The sequence below is a fragment of the Xyrauchen texanus genome, chromosome 19, assembly GCF_025860055.1.
Source record: "Xyrauchen texanus isolate HMW12.3.18 chromosome 19, RBS_HiC_50CHRs, whole genome shotgun sequence".
Taxonomy (NCBI): domain Eukaryota; kingdom Metazoa; phylum Chordata; class Actinopteri; order Cypriniformes; family Catostomidae; genus Xyrauchen; species Xyrauchen texanus.
In genome coordinates this window covers 19,927,794-19,954,736 of record NC_068294.1, presented here as the reverse complement: position 1 = coordinate 19,954,736, position 26,943 = coordinate 19,927,794, and the positions used below count along the sequence as shown (strand labels likewise).

At 37.9% G+C, this 26,943-nt stretch overlaps 1 protein-coding gene across 5 annotated transcripts in view; it reads right to left on the bottom strand.

Annotated features, from left to right (window-relative positions):
- Nucleotides 1-26,943, bottom strand: part of LOC127659387 (protein diaphanous homolog 2-like) — a 609,426-nt gene that overhangs the window by 225,778 nt on the left and 356,705 nt on the right. For all 5 annotated transcript variants that reach the window (XM_052149176.1, XM_052149179.1, XM_052149180.1 and 2 more), the window contains one exon: nt 24,572-24,811. In XM_052149176.1, the coding sequence (XP_052005136.1) occupies nt 24,572-24,811 (240 nt within the window). The remainder of the gene's footprint in view (nt 1-24,571; nt 24,812-26,943) is intronic.

Sequence of the window (26,943 nt, the reverse complement as noted above, 5' to 3'; positions counted from 1 at the left end):
TGTATGCTGTTTGCTTTTTTGTTGTAAAATTATTGTTAATATAAATAAAAAGGCGATTAGTTGCCACAAACTTTTTAATTAGCATTACTACCACCTTGTATGTTACAGAAAATTATATACGTTAAGTAATAAGTTCAAATAACTTTAAATAATTAACTTAATACAAAGTATATTCATGATTTAAAAACGTAATTTTTAAAGATGTTTAAGTATTTCAGTTAAGTTTGCACTACTTTAAACTCTGAGTTGAAGTTAATTAAAATTAATACATTTGTAAAATGTATAAAGTCAAATAAAAAGTCAAATAAAAATTAAAATTTATATTCCTTCAGAGAAAAAAGTAGAACTTATCTGGGTTTACAGTGAAGTTGAATTTGCACAATTCTCCCCACAAAAAAAATAAAATAAAAATGTTTTATCATCAATAACCATCCTTTCACAAATTTACAAATCTTTCTATCATTGACAATACTTTTCATTCCAAAAAAAAAAAAAAAGTTAAATGTTCTGTCATATTAGATCTTTTGTATTAGTATTTAAGTGAACTGGGTCAGATTAATCCGCAAGACCCCCTTGAAACTTTTATTATATCTTTGTTTATAAATACATGCCATTGTCCATTTTACATTGTCAATAAAATCACATTCATGTTTGGTGTCAAAGTTTCTGGCAAAAAAAATGTATTGGCAGAAAGTGTGTTGAAGGAGGGCAAGGAGTGGTACAATAAAATAGTTTAATGTACTATGTAAACAAACATAAAGCTCCCTCCCCAAGCAGCAGTTTATGAAAAATAAGTCTCAGAAAATATAGAAATCGTCATTGTATGTCAGAATAAGCTATGACAGCCCACGTGTACATATATTTGATATTCAGCAACATGTCCTGCATTGATTTCACATTCAAATATGTTAAAATAAATCAATTGCATATGGAAGTTGTAAAAACAGCTTTTCATTTCTTCCTTAAAAGTGTTCATTGTGTCGTTTTGTTTATCGTATTGTAGCAGGCAAAGATGAGAAAAGCCTCCAATAATGTGCATTGAACAGGAGTCTCTCTCCCATGCTGCATTCCATTACGGTCTATCCCACGTGCATGGTCGTCCCCTATAATAGTCTAGGATTACTTAAATGATATGCACACAGGATTCATTTATCATTTTGAGATGCAAATAAAGGCAATGTATTAATCTAAGCACATCGTGAAATATAATTACCTATACAAGGGGGTCTTTGAGATCAATAAAGCTTTTAGCCCTGCAAGGCCTTTGTATCCTTTTCAAAGCGAGCAAGTCTTCCTAAGATTATAAAGCAATTGTTTCCAGGTAGGACGAACTGCTGTGAGCTCAGACTGGAGGAGTAGCAATTGATTATTCCATTAGGAAAACATAATTCAGGCTCCTGCTTTACAGCCAGTTTAGTGGTATTTATCTATTTATCAGAGAGCGTGATTGCACACTTTTCCGCAGCCCAATCGGGCACAGTAGAATAATCCTAGCAAACAAATAAAAGTCCAGCAAATAATTAGTGAATTATTATCGGAAATTTCAGTGGAGTGTTTTCATTTGAAAATGCCACTGTGTTCCAGCATCCATTAGATAAATCGCTTCCAATTTCTCCCTGAGAGATTGGCAATAAATGAGAGCAGACATAGAGACATGCCTCAGCTGCAATCTCCAATATAACACAACACACCCTTCAGAGTGTCAGTGTGGAAGGGGAAAAAAAATAAAAACAGAGCAAAACCAAAACCTAAACATTGGTTTATTTTCTTCCAGATTGACCCTTTCTTCTACGCAGCTGGCTGTCTAAAATCAATATTGGTTTACAAGGATTGGAACAAAAACAGAACATGGAAAAACAAATGTAAACATAAGCAAACAAACACGGTGGTCTTTCGCTCACTTTAACCAATACAAAATCCGCACCACTCTCACACACTGATCATAAGTAGTGCAGCCTTTTTCAGGAGAAGCTGTTGTTTGAGCATATAAATAATGGTCTTGTGACCAGCCGCATGTGCAATTCTGGAGTAAATACGGGGTGGAATTTAAAGTCAGTGCCTCTCCAAATTATCTCTCCAGTTTGATCTACCATTGCCTCTTCCTGTATGTGAATTAAAAACATGCTTTTGTGCAGATATCAAAACAGGGCTAGTCACTCTTGCACTGCCGACACTGCATCCAAATCCTAATGTTGTTTTCTTTATTTAAACAGAATTAAGTTTTGCACCCGCTCAGCCACAGGGTGTTTACCAATCAGCCAGCACTGAGCCGCAAACGTGAGGAACAGCAACGGTGCAGGCGGAGAGATAATGCACTTTAAAGGCTTTGCCATCCGACGCTGAAAACTTCAGAACGGGTACTGCATGCCTGCCTCCTCTGATTTCACCAGCTATCACAGGGAACACAAGCCTCGCACAGCCTTTTAAGATGAGAGAAAAAACTAAAAACTAAACTAGAAATATAATTTTACTTGATTTATAAATTGTATTTGAAGTTGTAAACAATACCACCATTAGGTTTAAATTGATGGGTAGGTTCTGGTTAAAGCATCAAGGTAGTTTTTGAAATCGAGCTCAAATGATGGTCTGTAGATCAATGAATCATTATGTATGTCTTTATTTATATATTTTATCTCCTTTATTCTATTTCAGTGAACAGAAAGGAGAAGATAATTATTTATAATTTACACTATTTAAAAAACAAACATCTGCATTGTTTTTGTTTATCTCTACTAACACCATCAATTTCAAGTTTTTAATGCATTTAAAATGCATAATGACAGCTATAATTAAAATCACAAGAACATTCATATAACCATACTGAAAGAGATCTAAGGTGGAAAGAGTTGATAAACTATATTTGCAGCCCAACACTTGAAGCTAAACTTGGACATAAGTCAATCTTACTAAATTACATCAACAAATGCAACTTTGAGTATCTGATGAAAACAAAAGAAATACATTTTTAACCTCTCTGACGAGACACATTTGACATGTATTAGTTATTTATAACTCAGGTGATTAAAGTGAATTACTGTTCGTCAACTATGGTGTTCAGTGCTTTGATATAAAACAATAATAAAAAAAAGCTGCTTTGCACCTTGAAACTGTGCAATATGACAGTCCTCCAGTGATCTTGAAAGATTTCAGTTATTATTGCCAGACTTTCAGTGCTAATCACATCAGCCTAATGGCCAGTGAAAGGGAATACCAAATGAGGGTGAATATGTCATGACTGCAGTGGAATCTGAGGCCGCAATAATTGACATAGACATGCGAGGAACATTATATTGGTCTAATTTTCAATGGACATGTAACAGCAAAGTTAATTTCATGAGAGGCAGAATAATGTCCTGAAAATTACCAGCAATCCAACCATAAGGGTTTTGTGAATGGCATGTTCACTCAACGTTTCATATTTATTTTTGTTTTGTGAATAACATGTTTAAAGATTCATATATTTATTGGTGGCAGATGGACTACACAACCTAAGAGGGGAATAATGTGACAATAAAGTGACCTTGATGGTACTTGTTCCTATGGTGTAAAGCTCAATGTGAATTTTAACAAGGTTGGCACAAGTAAATCAAGCAATATTTCACAGTCTGCCATTATTAACCACTACCACTCCTTTCAGGGTGTGAAACCACGAGCAGGGCTCAACAAAGATGTATTCTGAGTATTTGGGCCAGTAATTCAGATTTGTACTTTCCCTGACAATATTATCAGTTGCCCCAAAACAAATTATAAATATATAAATAAATAATAATAATAACTAGATGGGTACATTTCCTGAAGAAAATGTGAGTGGTGCTTGCCGTGGCGAAACTCGTCAACCAGCATGCTGTAACTCGAAAAGAACAAAAATCACGGTCGTAAATAAATCAACACGGAATTCTGTACGATTTTCTTGTGCAGAAATATGTGATTTGTTACTCGGTTACTAGGGTAAGCCCGTGTGGTTGCTATGCAGTTACCAAGGTAATACAATACGCGGCTCCTTTCCATCCCGAGCGAAATAAGTCAACCCGGAAGTCTCTTCGTTTTTCCGATGCAGAGATATGTGATTTGTTACTCTGTTGCTAGGGTAACCCCATGTGGTTGATAGGCAGTTACCGTAGTGATACTTATGAAGTGTCCTTGCCATTCTGATTGGAAAAAATCAACCCAGAAGTCTCTCTGATTTTCTGGTGCAGAGATATAGTTGTAGCTAAACGGTTGCTAGGGTACTCTGTTTAGTTGCTAGGGAGTGGCTTGGCAGCTGCCAATCGTGAAACTTCAAAGGCTGCTTGTCAGTATGAGTGATATAAACCAACTCCCATGCCTCTGTGACATTCAGAATCGAAGATATGCCTCTATGGATTTTGGTTGCTAAGGTGCTCGACAATGGTTGCTAGGGAGGGGCTAGGAAGTGTTGAGGTGATTCATGATTGGCTGTTTGCTGCCCCGAGTCAAACGAGACCACCCTTGTGTTTCTATGACACTTCTATCCGGAGATATCCCTTTGATGTCTTTCATTAGAAGTCTATGGGACTTGTTGCTAAGGTGCTTTAAATTGTTGTTAGGGCGTGGCTTGATAGCTTCACAATGATCCCGAGAGACTGATTGGTCGTCTGAGTAAAATGAGCCCACCCCCTTGTCTCTACGACACTGTGATCCAGAGCTATGTTCAATACAATATCCCTATTTCATGGTCCGTCCTACACCATTGTAAGTCAATGGGGGCAATTTTGGGCTGCTCCTGCCCCCCAGGGGTGCAACTTTTACCCCATATTGAGGCATGCTCTTACAGAGCCTGCCAGCTTCTTCAAATGTAGCAAATCACACGTTTCTGCTAATTATTATTATTATTATTAATTAAAAATAATGCATATTATAAACGTAATACAAATATTATACATTATATATAGCAAGAGAAAATTTATTATATATACTTTTGCTTAAAAAAACTAAACAAATCAAAAAAACATTAATGATTTGTGAATCGTTTGCAAACCACTCTAACTGATGCTTCCAATACAAAAACAAACCTTTACGTTTGCAAAAACAAAAGCATATGATCAACAAACATAACGTGAATTGACAAAACAGCCCTGGCCCTGTATATGGCAAAAGAAAGTAATACTAACTGGCCCAAAACTCTCTCACACTGGCCATCCTTACTGTTGAGTCCTGATGTAAAAAATAAATATATACATAACTACACTAAAATTAATGACAGGTGTAGAGGTTGGACGATATTTTGCCGAGGCTGATATTCTGACTAAATTATAAGACCTTTGGCCGATTTGTTTCTTGAGGGCACTGAGAATTGCCTGCTTGCATGTGAAGCGTCTGAGACATGTAAATGACCAGTCATGATTCGTTTTGTTTTTATGTTCCATCGTGTTACTACAATAATAGACCGGTGTGCAACACAGTCTCATTTAAACTGTCCACATATCAGACGTTTGAGCTCATTATGTTAAAGTGTTCACCTGTTTTGTTGTCCCTGTCTCTCCTCAGCAGTTCCATGTAACATTTAACTGTCTTGTATAATGATAAAAAGACAAATATCAACAAAACTAATATCGTATACCATCTGTAAATATGCTCATATCTCGATTAAATGGATGTAATAAATATAACTCACAAAACTTGAGCAGATCCAGCATCCTGTGGAGTGCTCATTTATTTACCTCTAAAGCATGTATTCAATCAGCAGTTCCCTGTCACCTTTAACTTTCTTTTATAATAATAAAAGGCAAATATCAATAGAACTAATATCATATACCATCTGCAAATATGAAGATATCTTGTTTAAACAGATTGTATTAACGAACCTCACGAAAATCCAGCAGTTTTCTCGTCGAGCTCTCATCTATCATCTTCCTCTGAAGTGCGTATTCTATCAGACAGAATAAAAACTTCAGGATCAGGATCAAAAGTTCCTTTCTTTCAACATTAAGTTTTTCAACAATTTGTGCTACAGTAGCTCTTCTGTGGGATCGGATCAGGCAGGTTAGCCTTCACTCCCCACACACATCAATGAGCCCTGGACGTCCATGACCCTGTCGCCGGTTCACCGGTTGTCCTTCCTTGGCATCGGCCATTAAAAAAAACATATCGGTTGACCACTAGACAGGTGCATCTTAAATCAATCTAATGTGAAGAATTACAGGGGGGTGGGAGGGTTGTAAAAGGAATGGAGAGGGAATTAAGGGAGGGAAGTGTGTGCACGTCTGCCGTTATCTCAATGTCAGTGCACCGGCAACTTGTTCCATAATCATTTCCCACTTTGACTGCACTACTGCTGCAGACACATGCTGAGATAGCTAATTAGCACAGCCCGCCACTCTGTGTCCGTTCCCCCTAACAAACTCCACAGCAAAGCTCAAACCCCCCACCCCACACACACACTCAAACGCACTTGTGCGGATACAGCACTCACACTTTCATTAGATGGGGATTGATCATCTGCTCACATTGGGTAATCACAATTTAATTTCATGCATTTCAAATTTTAATTTGTTTATTATTATGCCCCAAACTGTCATTACATAAAGCTGCTGCTGTTCAGGTTTGTTTTCATATGCCAAGTAAGATCAGCACTATGCACATAGAAAGAGACAAAATAAAGACTATCTGGGTATATTTTCCATGCAATGAATGTCAAGTACACGTCTAAGGTTTTCATGATTTACCTTCTGCTAAATGACAAACAATGTGTCTTAATTTTCACCCTGAAAGAGACAGAGATAGAGTGAAAAAGGGATAGACAGATTAATAAATAGATATGTATTGACTACAAAGCGGTTTCAACTAGTGTTGTCAAAAATACTGTTACTCCGGGAGCACGTCAGTACTCAAACAAAAAAAAAAATTACGATACCAGAATTTCTGAAGGTACCAGAGTACCGAGTCTACCCGGTTCCCAATCAGAGTCGGAAACTTTTGAACGCTCACAACAAGCAAAAGATGACGACAAGCAAAGTGGCTGCTGCTTTGGAGTCTCAACTTAATCTTGTCTGGAAAAAGCCAGGTTTGGAAATTCTTTGGATTTGAGGCTGATGAAAAGGGAAACATCATAGATAAGCAAAAACCTATTTGTAAACGGTGCTTTCACAATTTTCTGATGAAAGGAGGAAACATATCAAACTTAATAAAGCACCTGAAAGACAACCACCCGGATTTATTCAAGCAAATAAAGCAGGCGAGTTTAAAAGTATATTATCGTTTGCATTAGGTCTGAAACGCTTAGCAGACATTATCGACAACGTCGAAAATAAAAAAATTGTCGAGAATATTTTTCGTTGTCTAATAGTTGTTTGATCTCATTTATCGTAACATGAAATCACATTAAACTGTAATGATGAAGCGTGAGAGCAGCACTGCAGTTCACACCTGACGGAGGAGAGGAAAAATTACACAGATCAGTCCAGATGCACTCTAAACTTTCACAGCTTCTTCTTATGTAGATCCCAAAGTATTAGGGAATTATAAAAAAAAATAAAATAAATAAATTCAGAAGCACTCTCGTTGTGGAATATGCGGAGCCGGAAATCTTTTAAGGAAACATGCGTTACATCTTAAATTCAGTTATTTTAATGTGGTATATCTTTATTAAAGTTCAAATAATACAGAAGCAGGTCATGTTAATAACTATTAACTTAGAAACTGGCATTTCTCTGTGTGGTCGGTGCCTCTTCTATGACTTGCGCGAATGTCCCGATCTCAGGGGGAGAGACTGAAACTTCACTGGCTGAGAGAGACTCTTTCTCGGGAACGCTCCTCCCTTGAGCGCGCACACTTAATGCAGCTAGATTAGAGCGCGATTGTTTGGGACTTATTTAATCATAATATATGTCACTGTGCATTTCTTATCATGAAGAAAATTGGCAATATGCAGCTTTATTAATACGAGAGCACTTTGCACATTAGTTTGGAAATAGTTTTTTATTAATTCTATTGTATGCTTGTTTATTTCGGGGGTTTTTTAGTACTTGGTAAAAACGTCAAGTAAAAGTTGAAGCAAATCTTATATAAGTGATCAAACATACTTTAAGCATATATTGTTCAGTTTTGTTATAATTCAAAAATAATACATTTAAATTAAAGTGTTGCTCAATGGCATATTTATGTTCTTAGTTCAGCTGTTAATTTGAATACTTTGTTAATAAAAGAGTGTTGTTCAGTAACCTGTTTTTGTGTATTGCTTTGGTATCGAAAATGGTATCGAGTACAGTGAAATTTCACTGGTAATGGTACCGACTACTGAAATTCTGGTACCGTGACAACACTAGTTTCAACCTTAAAGAGGTGAAACCTTGAGATTTGGGGAGATTAACAAGTCATAATTTTTTTCTGATAAAGCGGCAGTCTGATTAGCACAGCGAGGTCAAATGTATTGACATAATAAAATTATTGATACACTGAGCACTTTGAGGAACTTTTCACTGTATTTGCCAAAGTTTGCCAGGTTAGTGGCTTCAAAACGTTGATAGTCAGAATTTTAGCAAATTGGTAACTAGTAAGTAGCTTGCATTGCCTTGCCTTAGTAGTAAATAAGCTAAATAACTATATTCCGCTTTGTTTTTTTAAGGTTAGTCTGAAACAGTCTATACAGTATTTATACATTTTTGAGTCTATTCACATTGTCCACTATTTTCTGGTGTTTCTCTACAATCGCTAACAGAGAAAGTCACAACATTATTATTTATTTATTTATTTATTTATTTAATATTTTTGTTTCCACTGCACTCAATTATTGTGTTTTAATCTATTTGAGATTGCATCCCTTAATGGCAAGTAAAAACAAAATAGTAAAAAAAAGTTTTACATTTTGATCAGACCTTTATGTCATTTAGAAAAAAATCTGGCTATATAACACTACTGTAGGAGCCCTGTGAAAAGACAGCGAAAGAGGAAAAGATTTCTATCAAATTAGTGAAGCAGATATTCTTTGGCACATACCACATCATTTATGTCAGCTTCTCTGGTGATCTTGTTTGAAATTGAATAATCTAATTTACTTTTAAGTTATGATGTTCCACTAATTTTCCAGACAAGGCACTTCCATTTTGTAACTCCCATGCCTCTTCCCTCTTGTTCTTCTAAGCCCCTGTGATTATGCTGATCGTCTTGTTACTTTCCCACAGAGCAATGACACTGGCGAATCAGATAATTGCCTCAGCAATACTGGATTGCAGAGATATTAATTCACAGTGAGTCACCTTTGAGAGGCCAGTTCAAAGTAAAAAGGGTTGTGAAACACAAAGACCCCATTTACAATTGGTATTAAGTTGCGTTTCAGGTGATCTGATCACATGTGGTCAGCCCTAAATACAGGTCTAAAAGGGGTCTAACACGTTTTGTGATATGATAATAAAAACACATATGAATGTGGTCAAAAACGCACATGACCAGATCACATTTGAGGCGTAAAAGCTAATCTGTTCTGTATGTGTCCTGGACAGCAGCAAACCACCACCCCTCACCTGCCAATCAACTGCTGTGCTAAAATAAGATTTTAAAATTTGCTGGTTATGAGCAGCTTTAAAAGGAAATAACCGTCTGATCGGAAAATAATAACAATAAAAAAAAAACTAAAAAAAAAAGCTCCTTTAATACAGCTAATACACAAAATAATTGATAATTCTGCTTGACAGTTTATGTTTGTGCTTAGATTAAATTGTAACCCAATATGGAAGAAACAGAGCACCATTATTTAATTCTCACTTTCTTTATCTTTCTGTCTCTGTTTCGCTTCAATTTAATGCAGTAAGATGCTGACATAGAGATTGATGTATGTCATCATGAAACAGAGACCCTCCCCTCCAAATCCAAACACAAGTGGTCACAAGTGATGCATTAAAGTGACCAGGAGTAAACAGCGATATGTCTCAACTGACCACATGTGATCGGCTCACCTGAGACGCATCTTAATACAGGTCAAAAAGCCATGGCACCCTATTTGTGCTGGAGGAATTCAAGGTGGTCGACCAACATGAGTTTAAAATACTGATGTATTTAAAATAATGATGTATGATGATCTAATGCTGATATACACAATGTTATTATATAGTGTAAATAAAGGATAGTGAAAATAACAGAAATTAAATGAACACTATTGTACACAATATTTAATAAAAATATTGATATCTATATTGATACAATGTTGATTCATAAGTCTGTTTATTTTGGGAATGTCACAAGGGGAAACGAATACTTCTGCTAATCACTCAAGCTGACAAAGTTATAGATAAGTTAAATTATGAGTTTATATTGGGCGATATATCAGCTTATCACTATAAGGTTGTACAGAAAGGATGGTAGATCCAGGCGGTCATCGTCTTAGTGGCAGCCTTGCTCAGGATAACATGATACAGGATTTATGGCAGCAGTGATGTGGTACAACAAGCATCAGATACCCCTCTTCTCACAATGCCAGCAGGGTTTGTTGTGTTCCTTTTCTTATTGTCCACCTATCCTGCCATAGGCCTGGACTCGGACAGGCAGTAAAAAAGCCAAGGCGATGATGATTTGAAAATGTCATATACAACCACTGCCCAAACTGTTGACTGGATAAGCCTAGTGAGTCATAGGCCTCAAAGTATTCATCATGCTAAAGCTATTACATTCTTAATTGAATTGTCCCCTCACTGTAATAAGGCAAAGCAGGCTTTTCTGTGCCGATACTATAATTTATATTCAGCCAACATTTCAGAAGAATCTCTTTATGAGGATTTTATCTAAGCTAATGTGCGAAATTGCCTTTTTAAACATAGAGGTACAATGTCAGCGCATCTGAAATTGCTTAGTCACTTAAAACAATATTATAAAAAAAGAGATAAAAAGGAAAGTGATACGAAATAGAGAAAGATGGCCTGTCTAGACAGAATACTTGAATATACCTAAACCACCCATTTCACTATTCGTAGAAGTACATTGAGGACTTCATCAGAATAACAATGAGCATCCATTGAGACATCGGAAAGATATAAATCCTCAAGACCAATTAGCTAATAACAGACATGAGAGGCAACAGGGACCAAGAAATCTCAGACCACCTAAAGGACTGTCATCTCTGATTGCTCAATTACACATTTTGCCAAAGGACCTTCAGTTTACAGGCATTGCTTGTGCATATATCTTCACAGTAGTCATTTGTGTTTATTTTAGTAGAGAAAACTATGGGGAAGTAACACTCCTGTGTACAGCAGCTGAGGGGCATGGCGGAAGAAAGACACTGAGATGCTGCTGGCAACTGGGATATTTTGTTTACCAATGGCAGAGAGCCTAGACTGGAACTGTGGCCAATAGACTAATCTAAAAGCTCAGAGCCTGCCATGAGGCAAGTTTGCTTAGTAAGAATGACAAATGAAAATCAGAGAGCCTCGGGCTACACCTCTGGCACTTTTGGGGTGGGGAGTGAGGTAGCTCAGGGAGTTCATTTGTCCGCGAGCACACCCTCCAAGCCAGATAAAAAAAAAAACTGTGCTGGGAGAATCTCTAACAAGATGTGAAACGGTGAATAGAAGTATAAGTGAGAATAGTGTATTCCTAGACTTAGTATATTTTACTTTCTTCTGTTGATGAAAATCTACATGTTGGTAACCTACAGATTGAGGTAAGAATGCCTGACTGGCATCATCTGGTGATATCAGACTCTTTCTGTTTGAAATTCCAACTAAAAACATCCAATTTGCCTAACAAAAAAAAAAAAATAACAAAAAAAAATGCAGTTGGTTCTTTACAACTTTCAGGACATCTCTACGGGGAAGAATCATGCTCAAACAACCCTAAAAGTTGAGAGAAAATCCAGATTTAATGAACATTATCTGTAATTTAACAGATTTTTATGCTTGTAGCTTTGAAAGGGGCTTTGCTGTGCTGTAAGCCTTTCCACACATGATTGATTTCATTTTAAGTTGCCATAATCTTTGTGTGCATTCCTCAGAGTATACCTTTCCTGAAATGTGTCAAAATATTTCTACAGAAATAACTTTTTTGAAAGGTATATGACATGGAGTCAAGAATCCATAACAGAAGGTTACTCTCTGCACTCACATTTACTTCTGTAAGATTAACTGAAGATTAAAATAGGTTAGATACCTTGTGTATCTCTGAGAGATGAAGGCCAAGACTACTAGACTTCTCCCATGACAAAAAGAAAAGAAAAAGCGGAGTCTCTGTTCAAATATTCACTTGATACACAATATTTAGACAGTATATCTAATCAAGACTGTAAACATATATTTAGGATTTGGGGGTAGTCAACTATTAGAAAAAAATATTAGTCAACCACTGCTGTGTCTCCCCTCAATGTCTACAGTTGTGACAGCCCAATTTCGAAATGAAACTAAAACAATAACAAGCAGGTTGCCAAACGTTTGGAATAATGTACAGATTTTGCTCTTATGGAAATAAATTGGTACTTTTGTTCACCAAAGTGGCATTTAACTGATCACAATGTAAAGTCAGGACAATAATAAAATAAATCAATCAATCATTCAGAACTTAAACTTCTTCAAAGAGTTCAAGATCAAAAAATCCTCCACGTGCAGCAATGACAGCTTTGCAGATCCTTGGTATTCTAGCTGTCAGTTTGTCCAGATACTCAGGTGACATTTCACTCCACACTTCCTGTAGCACTTGCCATAGATTTTGTCTTATCTCATGCACCTTACAGTCTAGCTGATCCCACAAAAGCTTAATGGGGTTATGATCCATAACACTCTTTTCCAATTATCTGTTGTCCAATGTTTGTGTTTCTTTGCCCACTCTAACCTTTTCTTTTTGTTTTTCTGTTTCAAAAGTAGCTTTTTCTTTGCATCTTCTTTGCAATTCTTCCCATAAGGCCTGCACCATTGAGTCTTCTCTTTACTGCTGTACATGAAACTGGTGTTGAGCAGGTAGAATTCAATAAACCTTCTGTTTTTTGGCAATTTCAAGCATTGTATAGCCTTCATTCCTCAAAACATTGATCGACTGATGAGTCTATAGAGAAAGCTTTTTTGTTTTGGCCATTTTTACCTAATATTGACCTTAAGTCTAGCCAGTCTATTGCATACTGTAGCAACTCAAAAACAAACACAAAGACAATGTTAAGCTTCATTAAACTAACCAAATAGCTTTAAATTGTGTTTGATATAATGGCAAGTGATTTTCTTGTACCAAATTAGCAATTTAGTACAATTACTCAAGGATAAGGTGTTGGAGTGATGGTTGCTGGAAATGGAACCTGTCTAGATTTGATAAACAATTACTTTTTCAAATGTATGTTTGTTTATTTAGTTTTAACGCCATGTCAGCAACTAGGCACATGGCAAACAAAGTTTCGTCAATATGTATTTGCAATATTAGATAGGACACTTTAAGTTTATACGAGTTAAAAACTGTACAAATCTGATCATATGGTACTTTAAAAAAAAAAAAAAGATAAAAATCTATTAAACAAGTCTCTGTATAAAAGCATGGTTAGTTTCAAAAGTTTTACAGTTCAGTAAAATGTGCTTGATGGTCATAGGGGTTTGGCAAGGTCTACATATGGGAGAATCTTCACCAGTCAGTGTTGACCAGTTCACCAGTCACTGTCTAGAATGGCCCAGTCGGCATCTGGAAAACATTATTTGGTCGTGCCTAGATTTCAAATTTTGAGAGTAATTTCTTTGATCCAAAGCACGACCTGGGGTTTGACTTTTTTCAAATAGTGATGTCCTGATTTTTACATCAGTAACGTCCTGACTATACTTTGTGATCAATTGAATGCCAGTTTGGTGACTTAAAGTAGTAATTTCCTTCCAAAACAGCACAATCAGTACATAATACTAAACATTTGGCAGCCAGACTAACATACAACAGCATCATCATCAGGCACATGCTCCATCCATTTTAGTTCTATTGTGAAATTTACATGAAATTACTAACGAAGGCTTGGATGCATAATTTGGTTTGAACTGGCAACGGCAGATATTGATCCGTCATGTAAGAAAGTAGTTCATGCACAAATGTGTTTTTTTGTGACCGTACTTATGTGACCGTGCTATATATATATATATATAGCTCTAGAAAAAATAAAGAGTCCACTCCAAATTTTTTCTTAAATCACCATGTATGGCATCATTCTACTTAATGAGGTACTGATTAGGGTGATCACCTGAAACAAATCTTATTTTACCAGGAAAAGTATAACAACCACTGCTTTCACTAACCGTGACCGTGCTATATATATAGCTCTAGAAAAAATAAAGAGTCCACTCCAAATTTTTTCTTAAATCACCATGTATGGCATCATTCTACTTAATGAGGTACTGATTAGGGTGATCACCTGAAACAAATCTTATTTTACCAGGAAAAGTATAACAACCACTGCTTTCACTAACCCCTTGCAATAGGACCAGCTGGATGGTAAAAACAGTGCTAGTAGTACCTCAAAAGTAATTTGAATAAAAAAAATAACTCTTGACCATGCCAAAAGAGTTTAAAAGAAAAGTTTTCAGTGAAGAAAAGGGCTCAATTTGCTGGCAGAGGGATACAGTGAGCGTCAAGTTGCTTTCATCTTTAAAATTCAAGTTCATAAGAACAAGGTCAAGCAGCAGACATTTGGGACAACAAAGCTACAGACCGTCAGAGGGCGAAAATGACTCTCCACTGACAGGGATGACCGGCAACTCATTCTAATGTCACTCAACAATCGAAGGATGACGTCAATAGACCTACAAAAAGAATGGCAATGGATATGCTTTAGGTGTCTGTAAACAGTCTGTAAAGCTTAAAAAAATTAACTAAAGCATCACGAAAACATTCAGGCATTAAATATTGTGGCAGACCTCTGCCTTTCTTAAGAAGGGTGGGAAGGGAGAGAGAGAGAGAGAGAGAGAGAGAGAGAGAGAGAGAGAGAGAGAGAGAGAGAGAGAGAGAGAGAGAGAGAGAGAGAGAGAGAGAGAGAGAGAGAGAGAGAGAGAGAGAGAGAAACTCTAGCTCCTGAACATGCTGCCCACACGGTCCCCAGGCGATGGCACTGGACCCACGCAGCCAGCCTTTTCGGTCACCAGCTGACGATCTGCTCCAGCACTACCGGATTGATCGTCTCCATGAAGTCGTAACACTCAGCCAGCAGTGAGTGCTCCAGGACAGTGTCTTCCATCTCCAATCCCGGGTTTTGTCACCAATGTGGCAGACATCTGCCTTTCTTATGAAGCAGGAGCCAGGTGAACAATCCACATAAGACATTTAATGGAGTTAATGCTTTTCAGAAACACATTAAAACACACACTACTTTTCATCCAGCAACATATAAACATAATGACACACACAGACAGGCTTTGTGCATCTCTTTCTCTCTCAAACTGTGGCTCCAGCCCCTCTTTATCTCCAGGCTGATAGTGATCATTCTACCCCAGCTGTCCCTCCTCATCACTCGGCCACGCCCACCTGCTCGCCACAAATATATCTTGTAAATTCTGTCTGAGTGGAGTGACATCTGTGCTTAGAACCGCAGGAATCAGTTGAATTATTTGGTATGCCACTGACTGAAAATTGACAAAGCAGTGCTTCTCTAATGAGGAGTGGGAAACACCAACATTGCAGACCAGAAAAACAAATAAAAAAACTACAAAGCTCACTGGCAGTGGTGGAAATGGTGAGATGTTTCTTTGATAATACCAGATGAAGACAAGTAGAGGGGCTTAAATACAGCTATGATTTTTCAAATTGGCTACAGTCAGAGTTAACAACCATGTTACCAGTAAAAAGCTTCTGAAATATGCAAATTAGATCCACATCGAGTGCGACAAATAGAGTTGTGGATAACGGGTCAGCCCACGACCGGCCCTCACTGATGAGCTTGTCGGCGAGCTGAGGTCTGCCACGTAGGGGGCCATTTACTTGACTGAACTGATTGAGAATGTGGGCATTTCTGTTTGTCTATCAATAGCCTAATCAGTACTCAAGCAAAACGCTGTCTGCACTACAGGCACTTCACTAATATTCCATAAATGTGAGCCTGACAAATGTAAATGCTATACATTAAAGCTTGAAAATAAGCTTGAAAGAAAGTTTGAAAGAAAGAATGAAAGAAAGCTTGAAAGAAAGGTGTCTCATGAAGGATCTTAAAGCTGAAGTATATATAACTTTTTTTGGAGTTTAAATAATTCCTACAATCCCAGCATAATATGCAGAGTCAACTATATGTAAGCCATTCATTGGTAAATTTTCTTGAAAACAGTTAACAGTGCATGTCTGTGGCCCAATTTTTGCATTTCCGTTTGGTGGCACTAGTGTCGCAGAAATTACATGCACTACATCAACACTGTCAACATAATGTCTGACATAAACCTTGAATTTATGACAGAGCTGCTTAAAAATGTTAATTCTCTCATCATTTATTCACACTCATGCCATCCCAGATGTTTGTGACTTTCTTCCTTCTGCTGAACACAAACAATGATTTTTTTTAATGTTTGGGTGAGAAAAATATGAATATTTAAGTCTTTTTTTTTCTACCGAGCTGCATTTTTACTTTCACTTTCACTTTAACATTCTTCTAATTTTGTTTTTGCTGATTCAAATTCTTCATACATATCACCGCCTAGAGGGAAGGGAGAATTGATAGTATAACACAACTTCAATATTTATCTGTTTCTCACCAACATAACGCAACAGAAGATATTTATAACCACTGTAGTCTTGTGTAAAAAGAAAGAAGAAAAAAGTCATACACATCTGGGTTGGCATGAGGGAATGATGAGATAATTTTCATTTTTGGGTGAACCATCCCTTTAAGGGCACACCACACACAGGCAGAGCAAAACAGATAAGAGCAAAAGAAATGTCTACCCTGTTGGCACTTCGGAACAAAGCCTAGTGTAGGTTAGTCCGCTACTGTGAGACCCAAGGACAGGATTTATACAGAGGTCAGAGAAAATATTGCCAAACAACTAACTCTGATGGCCACTGGATCCTCTCCCACTCAGTTGCCCATGCTCAGGGCAGGGTCACACGTTAGGGGTGTCCACCCTTTGGGCCATAACACCATCCAGCACAAAACATAAAAAAGAGAAAACTAGCCACCTAATGTCCATGTCACCTACAAAGACCCCACACTTAAATCACGAAAAATATAATATGGTACAAACGTAATCATATAAGCCTGAGCTACAGTGGACACTAGTGTTGTCAAAAATACCGGTACCCCGGTACCAAGTCGGTACCAGAATTTCTGAAGGTACCGAAGTACCGAGTAACGGGTCTACCCGGTACCCCTGCAGAGTCGGGAACTTTTGAACTCTCACAACAAGCAAAAGATGGCAACAAGCAAAGCTGCGTTATCGGCAACGTCAAAAATAAAAAAAATGATGAGAAAAATGTTCTTTGTTGAATAGTCGTTTGATCTCATTTAACGTAAAATGAAATCATATTAAACTAATGACGCACAAGAGCAGCACTGCAGTTCACGCCTGACGGAGGAGAGGAAGAATTACACAGTTCACAGTCCAGATGCACTCTAAACTTTCACAGCTTCTTCTTATGTAGATCCCAAAGTATTAGGGAATTAAATATATAAAAAAAAAAAAAAAAAAAGTAAATTCACAAGCAGTCTCGTTTTGGAATAAGCGGAGCCGGAGCTCTTTAAAGGAAACATCCCGGCGTTAAAAATTCAGTTATATTTAATGTGTTATAGCTTTATTAAAGTTCAAATAATACAGAAGCAGGTCATGTTAATAACTATTAACTTAGAAACTGGCATTTCTCTGCGTGGTCGGTGCCTCTTCTATGACTTGCGCGAATGTCCCGATCTCAGGGGGAGAGATTGAAACTTCACCGGCTGAGAGAGACTCTGCCTCGGTCGCTCCTCCCTCGAGCGCGCACACTTAATGCAGCTAGATTAGAGCGCGATTGCTTGCGACTTATTTAATCATAATATATGTCACTGTGCATTTCTTATCATGAAGAAAATTGGCAATATGCAGCTTTATTAATACGAGAGCACTTTGCACATTAGTTTGGAAATAGTTTTTTATTAATTCTATTGTATGCTTGTTTATTTCGGGGGTTTTTTAGTACTTGGTAAAAACGTCAAGTAAAAGTTGAAGCAAATCTTATATAAGTGATCAAACATACTTAAGCATATATTGTTCAGTTTTGTTATAATTAATAAATAATACATTTAAATTAAAGTGTTGCTCAATGGCATATTTATATTCTTAGTTCTGCTGCTAATGTTTTGTAGACTGTAGTAACCTGTTTTTGCTTTGGTACCGAAAATGGTATCGGGTACCGTGAAATTTCACTGGTATTGGTACCGACTACTGAAATTTTGGTACCGTGACAACAGTAGTGGACACAAACAATAAAATCACAAAAAAACTAAAATTGCTGCTGCAAAAAAATTATGCAAAAACTTTTCTCAGAACTAACTTTCCTTACCCATTTTGTCAATTACTTTTAACAGGTTTTCTGCAGGTATTATCAAATCTAATTTAATGCTTTTTAATGCCATTTTTTATGACCCAAACATGACCCATGACTAACCACGTATACACACATATATATATATATATATATATATATATATATATATATATATATATATATATATATATATATACATACACACACACATACATATACACACACACACATATATATATATATATATATATATACATACACACACATACATATACACACACACACATATATATATATATATATATATATATATATATACTGATACATTTTTAAAAAGTCCATGTCCCAATTGTAACCATTCAATCTGACAATGATGCAATGATGATAATCTTGGATATTTGAGACAATCTACATAATTTAAATAAACTGTATCACTCTGAACTGAATTAGAAATGGCTCAGGAGACAGCTTAAAATATAAAAATGTATTTGCAGATATGTCAAATTTAATTTAACATAGTACCAATCAACTAGATATTGAATGCTATAGGCATACTGAAAAATCAGTCCATGACTGGAAAAAAAGCCATAATGTTTCTGTTTGTGTAAATTGTACCACCATCAAATACACGTGACCTCCTTCAACTATAACCCCAAATTCTATCAATCTGGACAGTGAAGGAAAAACTCTGAACTTCTTAAGGCTGGAAATTAATGTGTGCAAAATTCAAGTGCTATGAAATGACAGTTTTAACTTTGTGTAAATAAGAGAATTAATCCATGTGCCTTAGTTCGCTCACGTTTAGTTCCAACTCTGACTCAACATTTTTAAATTCACTGCATTTGTTCTTGTATCTCCTCATAGTATTAGATTTTGTAATCATTTGAGCCATGAGTGTGTTAGATTTGTTTTTGGCCTGGCTCAGCTAGTTGATCGACATCATTCTGAAGGCTGGCCCACATCTCCATCAACACCTCCCTTTTCTATTTCAGTTATTCCAGCTCATCTTCCAAAGCTTTTCTCTTAAGTCCACGCATGGCACCCTCTCTCTTGCTCCTCTCTTCATCAAGGTAGATCCTATATATGGTCCTGGCTGACGCTACATTGTTAATCGCAGAAATCAGTTTATTTTGATGTATGGGGCAAGTCCACATTTTAAAATGTAGCTGGTTTTGTCCTTTCCACATGTGAAAGATTTGGCTATTTGCGAATCAGGAAACATTCCCTGGAACAACTCAGAAACACCTTAATTTGATGCGTATGAGTGGTGCTGCACCTCTGCTTGCAGCGTCGCTTTCGAACCAAATGCTGCTCAAAGGACGATCGATTTTCCTTCGGTAGAAGTGGTGGTCACTACAACAGCAGTTGTGGTGGTAGTAGTAGTTGCGGCGATAGTTAATTGATGTCTGCCTTTTACAGCTGATTTGTGGTCAGACTGCATATGAGATTTAATGGCTCCATGTTGACAACCAACCATGTAAACAACCACGTCCTAAATTATTTGTCTTATAGCCACTTTTGCTGGAATTTGCACTTACCCATTTCTTTGCAATTTTACTAAATTTACAATCTCTGTTCTAACTACTCCAGGTCCCAGCCCGCCGCTGTCAAAACATCCGGCATTATGTCAATTGTCAGGCAAACCAAACTGGATCCGTGTGTTAATCACACTAATGTACATATTTTGCAACAGCAAATCAAAGTTATTAATTGTGAAGGCTATATTTAAAATAAATTGGTAATATTATTTTTTCAAAACTATCTAAATTTTTTTAATGCCTGTAGGAATAACATTTAATGCTTTTTAATGCTATTTAAGGCCTTCATTTTTGCAAAATCCATTTAATGACTTTTAATGCCCCGCGGAAACCCTGTTTTAAGCAACTGGTTGATATTTATTGGATGTATGTAGTCAGTTCCCAAAAAGGTCACATAGGTAGCAAAGCAACCACAGGTGTAGTCACATTAACTATACATGTTCCACAAAATCTGAAAGTGTCCTAATACTATCTTTATTTTAAACAATATACCCATTATTGTATAATTTGAAACCAAACACACTTTTCAAAATGTTTTGCTTAAAAAAGAAGGTTCTGTGCTATATAAAAAATAATTATATATATATATATATTAGTCACTAGCAGAGAGGACATATCCTGAGGTTCGCAGTGTGGCTTCAGAGCAGGAAAGTCCACAATAGACTCTTCTCCTTGCGTCAGCTACAGGAGAAATGTCGAGAACAGAGAATGCCCCTGTACTTGGCATTCAATGATCTTACAAAGGCCTTTGACCTCATCAGTAGGGGAAGCCTTTTTAAATTGCTCAAATTGATCGGCTGCCCACCAAAACTGCTGGCAGTCATCTCCTCTTTCCATGACAACACTAAAGAAACAATACAGCACAGTGGCACCACCTCAGAGGCATTTCCTATACTCAGTGGTGTAAAGCAGGGGTGCGTGCTCTCCCCAACACTGTTTGAAACTTTTTTCTCACTTGTGCTCACACATGCCTTTGGGACAGCAGAAGAGGGAGTCTTTCTCCATACAAGATCTGATGGCAAACTCTTCAATCTTGGACGTCTCAGATCCAAAACCAAAGTCCGCAATGTCCTCATCAGAGAACTTCTATTCGCTGATGATGTCGTGCTGACAGCCCACACAGAACATGGCCTGCAAACACTCATCGACCACTTTGCCAATGCCTGCAACAACTTCATCCTGAAAATCAATCTGAAAAAGACCAATGTCATGGGCCAGGATGTCAGAGACACACCTTCCATAAACATTGGCAGCTACACTCAGGAAGCTGTTCAGGACTTCACCTACTTGGGTTCCACCATCACCTGCAATTTCTCCCTTGTCACAGAGATTGACAAGCGCATTGGGAAGGCATCTACAGCTATGTTCAGGCTGACCAAAAGAGTATGGGAGAACAAATCCCTAACGCTCAACACAAAAGTGTCCTTAGCACCCTCCTCTATGGGTCTGAATCTTGGGCAATATACGCCCATCAAGAACACCGTCTAAACACATTCCACCTCCGCTGTCTCAGGCACATCCTCGGTATTAGATGGCAAGATCGCATTCCCAACACCTCGGTCCTCAACATGGCCAACATTCCTAGCATGTACTCTCTACTCAGTCAAAGGTGCCTGAGATGGCTTGGACATGTGCGTCGCATGCAGGATGGCAGGATACCCAAGGATGTCTTGTACGGCGAGCAGGCACACGAGACACTGGTCGCCCAGTCCTGCGCTTCAAAGATGTCTGTAAATGGGATATGAAGAGCTGCGATATCAACCCGGTTGACTGGGAGCAAACTGCCGGCGACATACTCTGCTGGCAGCAGGCTGTGAAAATATGTCTCAGGAGAGGTGAGGAGAAAAGACACTCTGTCTGGCAGACCAAGAGGGAGCAACGCAAAGAAAAAGCAGCGAATACCTCTGGAGCTGTAACCGCATTCACTTGCAATTACTGTGGCAAGGATTGTCACGCAAGGTTTGGCCTACTAAGTCATTCTAGGCGCTGCAAAACCTACAGTTGACCTCATAAGGTGCAAAAATAAAATTGTCTTTTGAGACATACATGCATATACATACATACATATATATATATATATATATATATATATATATATATATATATATATATATATATATATATATATATAAAACACTTTGTTTGATATTCATGCAAAGAGAATCATACATTTTTAAGTGTGAATTGAGTGTCCAAATACTTATTGTAGCCTGGTGTGTATCCATGAGAGCAAAGACTAGCTGTGGCAAAGAACATAAATATATGTAAAACTTAGGAGCTGAATGACAATCTTACATTAAATGTGGATGTGCATGCTGTTTTTGACAACACAAACTCCATCTTCATTTTTAATCAAGTTCCAATTTGCATGCAAGCACACTTTAACAGAATGCGAAATGTTCATCAGGGGCTCGAATGTTTACAAGCACAAATGCGAGGTGGTAATGAGGTGTTTCAGAGAGTGGCGTAAAAACGAACATTGATTAAAAATCTCACTATACAACTGTTAAATGAAATTGCCTCAGCTTTTTAAATTACTTTCCAGATCAATCTGTAATTCAGTGACTCAATAGCGTTCAGAAACGGGTCCATCAGTGCTCAACATTAAATAACTGAAAAAACGAGAGGTAAAAACAACCATTCAGCTGTCCCACAACTGGCTCCAGCTTAAACCCCTGTGGTTGGGACAATTGTGTCCCAGCAGCATCTGGGATGCCTCTGAGTAGATGACAAGGCCAGCAAAGAGATGCAACTGAGAGTGACGGTGTAGTTCTGGCTGCCTGGGAACACAGGGGGGCTGTATTTCACAGCGGGACCAAATGGCTTCACCATCCAAATCAGCTTGTAAAACACACAGCCAGATGTCCATCTTACATACACATAACAACAGCAGTTACAGTTTTCATACACATTCTGGTTACAGTTTTAATGCTTCATGTAGGAAGGCTTACCTGCAGGCTTCATAAATAACCTGTGAAGAAACTCATAAATTTAGAGATGATGATATTCCCCAGTATAATGCATTCTAGCAGAGGTGGAAGTGTAGAATTGCATGTTCCTAAACTGTCACCTTTCACTATATCCAAAACAGCTATTGCACCTGATACCCATATCAATTTCATGAGTATTTCAACTTAGAAAATGGCTCTAAACACATAATTTGTATTTTACTTTGTCATATAGCAAAGTGACTTAATGTTCTCAGGTTAAAGGAGTTGAAAGCAATTCTGTCAGTTTTGCTAACTTCCACTAGACTTAGACCACCACTATCACTTCAAAAACATGCCATCACTCCAAAAACATGTTCTTCGTCAGCCAACTGGATTTCAGCAAACATGAATATGTAGAAGACAGAAAGGCAGAACATGTTCTCTGATTGGCTAAAAAAGGGCAAAGTGCTCCACTGACTCTTTTGCTGTTTACAGTGGCATATAAAATTGCCATATATACATTTTCAGGAGTTAGACACTCAACACAACTGCATATCCTAGCACATAAACTATTTGTGTGGAACAGTGCATGTTTCGTCATATGCAACATGTGCCCACAGCATTATAAACACAGGAGTGGATTTAATGCACAGAGAACGGAGACTTAGCTTGAATCAGGGCAAGCTGCTGTATCTCTTCGCATCACCTGTAAATGTGTAACTACTGTTGAATGACCAGTTTCTAAAGCAGAACCGTGAAAGAGAATCACTGCATGTGAAAGTTTGGCCATTCAGCAAGCTGCAGACAGGTATATTAGACTGAACAGCATTCTGAGAAAATAATAATTTAGAGATTTTAAACTTCAGCAAATTAAACTTCAGCCATATGTTTTATATCTGTAGTGTCTAATAATGCATTGTCAATGTACAGTACACTTAAGTATATCTTGCCAATAAAGCTATAAATACATTTTATCTACCCATTTGATCCTATTTTTAAACAAATTCCACTGGAAAACGGCTGTTTAATGTGTTAGAATAGCAGCAACATGCTTTCCTAACAGTGAGGAGCAATCTCACTGTAACAATAACCCTAAGCTGTCAGCATATCCAATGATTTTATGGCATGTAAACAGACAGAGGCATGGACTCTACAAGACTCCTGAAGTTGTCCTGTGGTATCTGGCACCAAGAAGTTAGCAGAAGATCCTTCACGTCTTGTAAGTTGCGAGGTGAATCCGCCATAAATCTGACATGTTGATCCAATCGTATTGAGATCTGTGGAATCTGGAGGACAGGGCAACACCTTGAAATCTTCATCATGTTCCTCAAACCATTCCCAAACTATGTGGCAGGGCACATTATCCTGCTGAAAGAGGCCACTGCCATTGAGCGGTGTATCTGGCCTGCAACGATTTTTAGGTTAGTGGCACGAGTCAAACTGACATCCAGATGAATGGCCGTACCCAGGGTTTCCCAGCAGACCACTGCCCAGAGCATCACACTCCCTCCACCGGCTTGTCGTCTTCCCACAGTCCATCCTGGTGCTATCACTTCATCACATCACTTTGCTTACCATCTAATCTACCAGACCTTGACATATGGCCTTGTTAGTAGATCATAAATGTTATTTGCTTCATCTGTGAGTGGTCATAATATTTTCGCTAAACAATTTATATGTATATATAATACATTTTTATTAAAGTATTACCTTGCAAAGGAAGCTGATGTTGAAGCCAAACGTCTGAGCATTTCGGGAGCCAGCATTCATGTAATTCCCGATCAGCAGCACCATCTCCAGCAACATGCTGAAACCCTCACTTTTCTTCACCTCCTCGCAGGCGATTGCCACGTTCATGATATCTGGCCGGATATTGTTCACCTGCTCCTCAAACGTCAGCTTGAACAGGATCCCATTCAACCGAGGACGCAGCATCTTCACTGAGCTCATCTGAAATGGGCAGAAAACGACTTAAATTAAACACATCCTTAATTATCATATCAAATATCTTCTGTTATCATATCACGGAGTAATGTAATACAATGTACTGGAAATGATGTTATACTGTTTGTCAGAATACAACAGTCTCTAGAGTTTACTCACAAGGGTAACAAAAAAATAAAAATAAAAAAAATAAAACATCCAGTGAGCAGCAGATCTACAGACGGAAACATCTTGTTGATGAGAAAGGTCAACGGAGAATGACCAGACTGGTTTGAGCAAACAGAAATGCTACGGCAACTTGGATAACTACTCCAAACCTCGTCGAACCTTGAGGCGGATGGGATACAATGGCAGAAGACCACGTCGGGTTCCACTTTTGTCAGCCAAGAACAGAAAGCTGAGGCTGCAGTCTTTAACGGTCCAGTTTTGGTCAGCATGTGCCCACTGCAGCCTCAGCTTTCTGTTCTTACCATGGTTTTATGCAATGCACTACTGCCACATGATTTGCTGATTAGATAATTGCAAAAATAAGTAGGTGTACATATGTACCTAATAAAGTGGTGGTGAGCGGTGTATACTGTATATCGACTCTGAGATGTGGGTTGGCGCTGTTTTGGCGGCACGAGGGGGACCTACTCAATATTAGGCAGATGGTTTTAATGTTGTGGTTGATCATTGTATAAATACACATATGTACTGTATATATAGCACATATATAGTACACAATATTAGTAACAACATTAAAGGATCTGGGGCTGGAGTCAGTTGACATTTCAGTAAAAAGTCACCAAGGAGTTGAGGAAGGAGTGTGCAGACAAAAAACAACAACAACAAGGATCCTACATGGGCTGCATGTAAAGAAGGGCAACCTCAGACACTCTCGCTAAAGATTTCTGCATAATCCGGCGCTCGCAGGCAGCCCAGAAACACATGCAGGATGTTCTATTACCGCTCACATTTATTCATCTGTATGAGCAAGTTGCGATCAAAAAAATACAATAAAATCAAGTCGGCTCCACGCCCCCGTGTGCTGCCCTACACCACCTCCTCCCTGCACCCCCAGATTTGATTTCTCTGTGTAAGAGGAAATAACAGTAAAAGAGGGTGAGTTGGTGACAGCTCTGGAGTGAAAGGAGCTGAGAGAGACTTATTTCCCAGAGGAGCCGTGTGAGGTACTGTTGATGAGGTGCTGCCTGTATATTACCTGCTTTGAGCTCAGTCACAGGAGGAGGCTGTCACAGTGCACTTCATTACACCCTCAAAAGACACATGTAGTGAAAGACACAACACAGAGCGAGAGGGAGACATTCTGTTACCCTGCTCAGCATTGATTTTTATGAGAATCTGCTATCGAAGACACGCATGTCAGAGGCGCCATAATATCAGTGAAAGAATGCATATGCATCAAGCAAGAAAGAACTGTGCAATACAAAGTTCCAATGTATAAAAGGAATTATTAGAGAGCTTAAAGGAATAGTTCACCTAAAATTAAAAACTGTGTCTTAATTTATTACCCCTTACGTCATTCTAAACTCGCATGACTTTCTTTCATCCCTAGAACACAAAAGGTGAAGATACAGTGTAATGTGCTTTCCCATACAATGAAAGAGCAAGATAGTAAATGTAAATGATGAATTTTGCATCAATGTGTGAATTTTTCCTTTAAACCAGGTGCAAGTCAGATAAGGTGTAGACTTGCGCACTGTGCAGAACAGATCTATAAAGTAGCTTAAATATTTGAGACAAAGTCAAGACAGAGGCCAACGTTAATGGGATTTGGTCAATATAGGAAAGTCTAAAAGCCCTACCACTTTAAGAACTCTGGAACCTAATCATGCTTTGTAGTAAAATAAAGCTCTGTCTCGTTCTTTATTATTCATCAAAATCGTAGCTTCTGTCAGTCACAACCAGGCTACCAGATTTGACTTATCATAAAAAATGCCCTTTATATGCCTGGCTTATTAATTATACATTACTGAGTCTCTTTATATATTGAATAGCACTGATCCTGCATGGAGCCTGAAGGCAGTCTTCTTTCTCCAGCTTGCTCAATCTCACTCTCTGTCTCGCTCTGTGCTTAATTTGCCGGTGCCCCCTCCCAGTCTGATTTTCAGCTCAAAAACCTTCACACGGAAGTA